Raw genomic sequence first — 9801 nt, 5'->3', positions numbered from 1 at the left:
TAACTTGTCGTTGATGAGCTGCTTGCTACGAATATTACTAAATGTTCCTATTTGAGAACTGTTTTTATTTATTCATTTATATTGTTTACGGTTCTACGTAGCAAACTTCATTTGAATACTGTATATAGTAATAAAATGTTGGATCAAACCTACTGTTAAACCTCCTTTTTTTGGTTTTTGGTATATATACGGTACTGTATATACTACATATATATATATATATATATATATATATATATATATAATGTATAAGAGACTTAAATGGTATATTACAGTGAATTCGATAATTTAAGTATTAATCGAAATGACAAAATTGCCTAATACTCTACAAATAAATAGGACAATACGTTGTGTGTAGTGTCAATTACCAATAATGTACTTTACCAAACTCGTGCATGGTAACGCTACACAATTACCGAAGATATTACAAACATAAATAACAGTATCTAATGGAGTTTATTGCATCTGACATTTTCATCTTACTATCCATCGTGTCACGTCAAATGATAATATGAGTACATTGTTGAATGTTTGTAAACAGAGATACATGCATAATAATATTATCTAAATCACAATTGCTATTCACAGCCTAATTTATGCGTAGGCCTATTTGGAAACACAATCATTGGCGAGGAACAGTAAATCGCCAACAGCGATACATTAAAGATAACACTGGGGGTTAAAAGTGGATAGATGTACTACCATTAGAGGAACAATTAATATGCCTTGATCGGGAACCTGGGATTATTGTCGACACGTCCCATTGCCCGGTATTGCACGCTGTTCATCGTTAAGTGTTTGAGATGTAAGATACCGCGCTGGCCTGGATGCGGTTTAACTGCTTGCAGGTTTAGCTCGTCCTTGCTGCAATGTTTTCTAGCATGTAATTAATTTTATTCCATGATTTTTTTTAAGGAAATCATCTTAGTTATGAAAATAAATAATAAGCAATAATAGTTTATCATCTTTTATATGGTTGTTGAATTATTACCTACATGCTCAAAAATGTTGTAATAATATAATAAAAATAATAATATAATACTACTGTAATAATAATAATAATAGTAATATAGGTTTTAATATACGGTAATGTATATTTAATATGTAACAGCATATTATCAATAATGTTGCGTAACATTATTACAATCGGTACAGCGTCTCAGTATATAAAAACTCAGAATCTCCTACTAAGTAACAATAATTATTAAGTAATAATAATTAGAATTATCTCTAATTTCTTAAAATGTAAACAGAATAACGGACTAAATAACAACAAAATGAAGACAAAGGCAATTATAACCATCCCCGTGCGTATTATGTGTCATAGAAATTATGGAGCGTACAGTATGTCCCGGAATTTTATAAGCACCAAAGCCGCGTATAAGTGTGATATTAGCATCATTGAAGGCTGCGTACAATCTCACAATGTCCATACATCTGACGCCGATAGGCTAATATAGACGTTATGAATGTGTCAAATTGTGTGGAGTAAAGAAGCGTGAATACATACAACCCCTCATTTTGGGGACATTTTGCAAGGTTCACATTAACTTTTCCTATGCATAACTACGCACGAGGAGTGTTAACCTAAATGTAGGCCTACAAATGTTTGTTTTGTTTATGAATTAAGCATATTGAGTAAGTGGTACGAGTTAAACAATGCAAATACAAAGTGTTATGGAGTAACATTGACGTAAAATACAAATTGACAGGCAAAATCAATAATTAAGTCCCTGTTATAATCCTCTTCAATTTACTACCCGCCAAAATAACGATTTTGGGAGTTTGCAAATAATTTATTTGATTAATATATTATATAGTTTTAAAATAATTATTTTATTATTGTTTTGCATTATTTTTACTTCTGTCAATCAAGATCTGTATATTCTTTTTATAATTCATATTTATTTCTTATTTTCAATAACGAGGCATATTTAATATTTAAAAAAAAAACCCAAGAAAATGTATAGATCTAATAGAAAGAAAAACTAAGTTGCCAATATATGAAATAAAAGTCAAACATAAAACAGATAAAAGCTTTTAAAAATTTGGAGATTTTCACGGATGCAATTATAAAAAAAAGTGATATTAGGTGAATGCACGTCTTTTAACTTGCCGACAAAATTCACCAAATGATATGAGCACATACTAAATATTTTCCCGATGGGAACACCAAATAAAACCATTTACTTGGTTTAACAATACCCATGTTGACTGATGATGAACTGGCCCACAAAGATCCTTATTAATATTTGATGGAGGGTGGCATGTGCTAAAAACGATAAAAATAATAATGATAGTAAGACAGTAATAATAGCAATGATGATGACGACGACGGCGTTAATGATTATGATAATAATAATAAAATAATAATAATGATAATAGTATAAATTATTATTATTATTAATATGTGCCTAACTTTTATTTGAATAGTTTACACAAGTGTAAATTTATTATTATTGCACGGTAAACAACTAAAGTACTATAGATTAGGCCTATATTTTGAACAAATATTGTAAAATATATAAACAAAAAATGTAGGTATATGAATATGGTGTTTATTACCATTAACAAACAGAAAAAAAATGTCAGTAAAAGGCCAACATGAGACTTATAAATTATGTTTAATAAAATGCATTAAAATTAGGTATCAATTAAACAAAAAAGCAATAAATTCTCTAAGGTAATTGAAATTTATGATACGAACAGAGAGGGATTTCCAAAACAATTCTGAAATATAGAGGTATATACAGTTATATCAGGGAATTTTATCATATTATGATAGGACGGTAATCACATAAACCTTGGACAAGGAATGCTAAGACTGTGTATTACTGCTTGTTCATATGTCATTGAAAACAATTTACCCATTCGCTTGTTATATAATATATGTATGAATAAAGCAAAATCATTATTCAGAAAACATTTTTTTTTCTCAGTATAGCTCAATAAAAGTCCTTGCTTAAGTTTATTTTGATTAAATTTATCTAATAACGACCATAGTCTGGTATTCAAGTAACATCACATTGCATATGAATAAAGCAAAATTATTATTCAGATAATCTTCTTTTTTTTCTCAGTATAGCTAATTGAAAGTCCTTGATTAAGTGTATTTTTATTATTTTAAAAACAATAATCCAAGTTTATGGTGCGTAGGAATTAGTCATACGTTTTGAACAATAACCTTTTGAATTATCATTTGTTTGAATACTTTCCCGTTGTACCAGTATCTAATTGCACTTATTTTACCGTAAAACGCAAATGTCTACAGAAAATGCATGTGGTTTCTACTTTCGTGTCGTTTTACTTTAATATTATGTTAACGTTTCCTCACAATATCCAACACAACTACTATTCAACACCACTATTCAGTGCTCGTTATGTAGACTGTTTAAAGAACAAAAACAAAACAAAAATATTCATATTATTTTTCTTTTTTAAAATTCTTAAAAGCACCATATTCATATTAATACAATTATATACATTATACAGTACATCTCTATAGATAGTCCATGATCGTTCAATTATGACATGCTAAAAATCGTCTTTTACTACGAATGATGAAGAACAAAAAAATGCATGTTCCGGAATATATTGAGCACAGCAAACGAATCCGCAAGTTTTTGTGAAATTCTGGCCAATGCTGTCGGGTTTATTAAACATCCTGCACTCGGAGTTAGTGGCTGCTCGAGGCAAATGATTAAAATCAATTTGGAGATGTTAATAGCAATGCAAATTTGCCATCCTGTTGGAATGCCAATAAGCAGAAGGTAGGCCACTGCGCTATTTCAATTGCCTCCTACGTCGTTTAAAGAACGTTCTTTTGGAGTAATCATCATCTCCCATTGATATCATCAATACTTTGAATTAGTTGCCATCATTTTCAGAGAGAAGCATGAATGGTTCGGCAATAATCAGTCAGTGCGAAGAAAATCTCATTTTAATAGATGCGAAATACTCGTTAAACATAACTCGACAAACCTTAGCTAAAACGTGAACGGAACGAATAAGCATCGTACTTAATCAAATACTTATCATAGATGAAGTTGCGCATAAAAAAGATCTAGAGCAAATTAACTTTAGGAGGACTAAGATCGAATCTTTGTGAATAATTTTCAGCAAAAACGACAGATGTTTAGTGATTCTGTATTCATTCTGCAATAACCGTTGGTCTGATTTCGTCTGTAACCTAGTTCTCTTCCGCTTAAAAACGCATCAGTTCCCCAAAGCTCTTTAATTTAGAGGTAAACATTAGGGGGGTTAAGAACTAGTTGTTATCACCGTAATGGGCCTTTCGGCTAAGCCCCATCCCTAGGCTGTTTTTGCTAAGATATCAAAAAGCCTACGCACACAGTGCGTTTGTGGGAAATCACGTATGTTTGTGAGACAAGCGCATACTGATTGGTTAGTTAAGTTTGATTGACACTCCGGAAGGTTCATTACACTAAGGAACTATCATAGTGCCGACTGCTTAGGCCTATTGGAAGTTTGCAGTTATTGAATTTAATCAGTGAATTAATTTCACTGTTCCCTGGTTTAATGGTCATTACAAAATCATCAACTTCATAGTGTACATGAGACATTTTCAACAAAATATAGAAATTAAAAAGTGTTATATAATTTGTTTCATCTTATTTGTTTTAAATGTACGTAGACCGTCTTCCGTAGGTTCCATAACCTGTGTATGATCCATATGCTGAGCACGCGGATTTTCTGCTACCAGATATTTCAGCATAAAATGAAGATTCGCTTTCTGCCTCCCCGGGAACCTGTACTCCTACAGACCGTACCCAAGTCAGTCCGTCTGGGAGACCAGGTAATGGTGGCATTATACGATCCCTAGGCTCAAAATATATATCTGGTTGAGCGATGATCCTACCGTCCGGTGTCATCACACTTTTACGGCCAAACATGTGAATATAGCAAATTGGTATAAGTAGAAGGAATAAAAAAAGAACTGAGCATCCCCCAGCCAGTGCGAGAATAAGGGGAACTGTAAACGCTAGCCCTTGGTCTTCGTTTACTTGGTTATCAGACAGTGCGGGATCATACACTGAACCTGTATTATATGTTTTTAGTTGAGGAGACCTGATGACTAGATTTACATAAGCTGAAGCATAGCCTACTTTGTTTCTAGAGGTACATATTACTTTCGTTTGATTCAAATTCTTGGTTGGGTTAAGTATCCTCAGTATTTTATTGTTATTTTCAAGTCTAATTTTATCCTCGGGAATTTGTGGTTCAAACGTCCAACTGTATGTTAGTGCTTCTGGATTTGCATCTGCTTCACAAAAGATTACAGCTTCTTGTCCTTCGTTGATGGTAGCCGATTCTTGTATATTAACTCGCGGTTTGTACAAAACGTTTATTGCTCCGGTGGTACAGTTGTCGACAAAATTCTCATCTGCTTCTGTTGTCACTTGGCAGGTGTAGGTAGCCCGGTTATCATTGTAACTGGGCCAAAATTTGTAGGTATAATATTTCCATTCACTCTTGCCAGTTTCTTCCATTTCGTCGGTGTTTAGTATTTCGTTACCAATTTTCCATTTGACGGTAGCGGGAGGATTTGTGTTCTCGACACGACACTTGATAGTTGCTTCTGTACCTTCAGTGTATGAATCATCTACAATCAAGCACACTGGCTTCTGCGGAATCTCATTCACTATTAAGACAGCAGCTTCAGCTTTTTTAGTCTCTATATTGCTGTTATAAACTGCACATGCATATTCAGTGGCGTCAGATCTTTTAATGTGGCGTATTGATAGGCCGTAACGATTTTCGGCAGACTCTATTGTATATCTCGATGGATCGTCCACTACATTTGGTATCACCTCATTATATATATTAGATATTCTAATTCCTGATCGAAGCCATGCCAGTTCCATGCCGTCACCCAAATCCTCCTCAAAGATACAAAAAAAATATGCAGAACCACCTTCTTTAGTGACCTGCTCATTTGGATTTGTCGTAAAAGTACCGTCTGCCACTGCCAGCAAAGACACCACACACAGAAAAGTAAATAAAACAAAATCAGATTGTAAGAAAATCATGGCGGCAAGTTGAGTAGTCCAAATGCAGAATAGTCTGCCTTAAATATTGTGTATCATTCTTTTAAAAACACCAGTATTCAACCAGTCCAAATGAGTGATCATAATAATTGTTTATCAACATAACTAACGTCAAATCGTACCATGATTTTAAATTGGTTGCAGAAACCCAGCAGGGTTCATTACATATCTTCTTCTGAGTGCTGCCTTTCTAGTAGACCGATGTTCAATGTCGACAAATACGATAACAAACAATATTTATTTATATGCGCAATCATCCGCAAAACAATATAATATGCAATATCGGTTCATCAGCTGTTCGATATTATTATAGTCATCATATTTTCTGTAGTTGTAAGTCACCTTCAACAAAAGTGTTTGTTGTTTTAAGCTCAAACCCTGTCGTTCACAAATACCGCGAAGTTAAAAAGTGTTGTGCTCCGTTGTTTGTCACAAATGTGGCTAATACAGTGATCGCATAATATCTGTCACCAAAAAATGTGTATGAGCATCAGCATTTAACTCTTATCCTTAGACCTTCATGCCAGGATTCGAAATGACTCTGACTTTTTGCAATCCCCACGCTTGTACACCAAACACAATAATGTGGGATTAGCGTTCTCGCTCAGTGATTTCAGCTCTTAGTAAGAGCTCCGTTATTATCGATAGCTGTTCAGTTCACTTTGCAGCGTACTCGAACTGCTGCGATGGCCAATCAAGAACTTAAATATGTATCTCAGATTCTATGCCTTTATACTGGATATGTAAATACTAAATTTGTGTTCCCAGAGGACTTTTTGTGTAGCGTCGTGTATGTTTAATATACCACAACGACCAAATCAATTCAGCTCTGTATTATACGGGATGATTTCCCTGTGTTGGCAATATATGTTTACTGCCAACTATTATTGACATTATACTCAGGTCTGACTATTTTGAAAAATACTCTTGTTTAAATAAGCTACAATTGCAATCACATGCCGTATTCTCACAGTGCATTACAGTAGCAATACAGAAAAAAAGAAGACAAATGCTTCTTTATTGCTTAAAAGAAAACGAATAAAATTGGAAAAAGTGCTAAGGATTTTTTAATGTATAATATATGCAATTATAATGGAATGATTATTATGATAGATGCAAAGTGTTTTGTAGACCATTATTATTATTGGTTATTCTTAAAATTTCTTATGGTTTAAAAGAAAAACGAATAAACTTAATCAAAGTAGTAGGAATTGTTTTAATGTAATGATATACAGTTATATGTAATGATGTTATGGTATTAGTTATAAAGTGTTTTGAGGACATTATTATTAATTGTAAACATAATTAATTTCAGAAGATTAACTATTGAATCACAATGGATTGTATCACTTTTTAAAGAGTTTATTTCATACTATTTGATTATTGATTACTGTTATTATTAGCGTTTTTATTAGTAAAATAATAATAATATTAATAATAATATTATTATTATTATTATTATTATTATTATTATTATTATTATTATCGTTGTTGCAATAAGCGAAATACAATCCCATATTTAAAAATGATATTAAATGATATTTTATGCATATATAAACGAATAAGAAACCAACAAAATTATTACTGACCTATGTTCTCATGCAGACTACAAGTGTGGAGTACGGTGTATAACCATTTTACTGTATAGGGTACAATGCCGGGCGTGCTACAGGCCTACAATTTCTCTCATTCCATCAGCTACTAAAATACTCGGATAGTTCAAAAATAAAATCGCTACGTATATTAAAACGTGTACATATTTATTAAAAGTCCTTGTATTGCGACATACAAATTCAACCTATGACGGATTCTCTCTCTTTCATCTACATTTCGTCCCCAGTTAAAAAGCTAAGAAACAAAATAATATAGTTTTCTGGCCTTCAACAGGTGACGTGAGGAAATTAATGACAAACTATAATCCGAATAAAATCAATACACCGCACTTGATTACCCAGTACAAAACAGTCTGCTATCTAATTACAAACGATGCAAAAATCTCTTATACACATCTAGATGTGTATAAGAGATTATTATTATTATTATTATTACCATTATTATTATAATTATTATATTCGACTTCGGCTTGTTGAACTTGGTTGGGACCAATAAAGAATAAAGCAAACCAGACCAGAGAATGAAATAGTGGGTAATAATCGGCCGTTTATTCACGAAAATTGTAAAACACATTAACCCAAAAATGGGCCCAAGATGGGGGGCATACAAAACGCCACCATCTCTCATACATAACAAAAATTGAAAGAGGAGTAACGGGGTGGTGGTGGGAGTGTTTTAAAATGCAAACAATAAAAACGAACTTTAGATCGTGTAGGCGCCATGTTCAATAAATGTCGAGACCAAATGGCATATACCCTAACCTGACCCATATTACTCCGTCTTTACAAAGTAGATCCAGCGCCTGTGCTCTTATAATATTAATTAAGTTACATTTTAATTCCTTATTATTATTATTATTATTATTATTATTATTATTATTATTATTATTATTGTTGTTGTTGTTGTTGTTGTTGTTGTTATTATTATTATTATTAGCATCATCATCATTATAATTGTTGTCATCTTTATTATTATTATTATTAATATTATTATCATCATCATCATTATAATTATTGTCATCTTTATCATTATTAATATTATTATTATTATTAATGAAACTAGTAATAGTAATATCATATTTATAATGAACTGAGAAAAAAATAATGGGTGGAATATCTCAAAATATAATCTTCAAAATATTGTTTAAATATAACGTTATCATTCGCCATTTCACCTTGGTGTTTTTTCGTAAGTATTTGGGAACGTAGGCCTACTGAATATTCAGTACGATAATACACTCCTATGATATTTTCTTGAGGCGAAACACACACCGAAACACTTATTGGTCAGTAATTTGGAGTGTAGCTGTAGCATGGTGGTGCTTGCTTTACAATTTCAGGAACCAAAGTTCAAGTTTAGTCACTATATTTTTCTTTTCCTAACGACTAAACACAGCTTAACACATTAAAGCCTTCTAATCACTTCGACGACGATCATCGGCTGACGAGATTTCAGAGAGCGCAACGCGATTAGGTGCGTGCATCGGAAGATTTTTAATGACGATCAGCTCAAAATGCGACTGACAATCAGCAGACGGCGTCGTGACGTCAAGCGCTGAGAGTGGTGATGGATTCGTCAGTCGACGGTCGTATGACCGTTGTACGACGCAGGGTGTGTCCGGCCTAAGCTTTCAAAACAATTTAAACTACCGGTACCTAAATTAAATCCTTTCCTAGCCACTAGGACAGTGAAATCACTGTTCCCTGCTAGGACTTATAGGGATGGAGCTTATCCCCAGTTTCTGTAATGTGAAGCGGATGAGAGTTACCCCCCCCCCACCCTTGGACGGGACACTAGTCCATCGCAGGTTAGTCGCCAGCAGCTTGCTGATACCCATTGATACAGCTAGGTGGACAGAAGCAATGCAGCCAATGCTTGCCAAAGGACACAAGCGAATCTGCACAGAGATTCGAAACCCCAACCTTACGATTGAAAGCCCGAACCTCAACCGCTGAGCCAAAACTAATAGAGGGAAAAAAAAACCAAACAAAAACAATTTATGCCAGTGATGTGCCAGTCATTGGATGACGCAATTTCATAAAGAGCGCAGCGTGACGAGGTGCGCGCAACCGAGCGTTTTTAATAACAATCAGCTCAGTCTGTCATTGATAATCAGCAG

At 33.5% G+C, this 9801-nt stretch overlaps 1 protein-coding gene across 1 annotated transcript; it reads right to left on the bottom strand.

The window, feature by feature from the left end:
• Positions 1-1070: 1070 nt before the first annotated feature.
• On the bottom strand, positions 1071-6722 carry LOC117109607 (cell adhesion molecule 3-like). Its single transcript, XM_033251987.1, has one exon. The coding sequence runs from the start codon at positions 6048-6050 to the stop codon at positions 4641-4643; it is 1410 nt and encodes a 469-aa protein (XP_033107878.1). The 5' UTR covers positions 6051-6722; the 3' UTR covers positions 1071-4640.
• Between the last annotated feature and the right edge of the window lie 3079 nt (positions 6723-9801).

The sequence above is a fragment of the Anneissia japonica genome, unplaced genomic scaffold, assembly GCF_011630105.1.
Source record: "Anneissia japonica isolate Jap-2015-1 unplaced genomic scaffold, ASM1163010v1 scaffold287829_len2072220_cov186, whole genome shotgun sequence".
Lineage (NCBI taxonomy): Eukaryota > Metazoa > Echinodermata > Crinoidea > Comatulida > Comatulidae > Anneissia > Anneissia japonica.
Note: the sequence above shows the minus strand (reverse complement) of the source record. Positions and strands in the feature narration are given on the sequence as shown.

Excerpts from the sequence above, each read along its gene's own strand:
- LOC117109607 (XM_033251987.1), bottom strand. The coding sequence starts at position 6,050 with ATGATTTTCTTACAATCTGATTTTGTTTTATTTACTTTTCTGTGTGTG.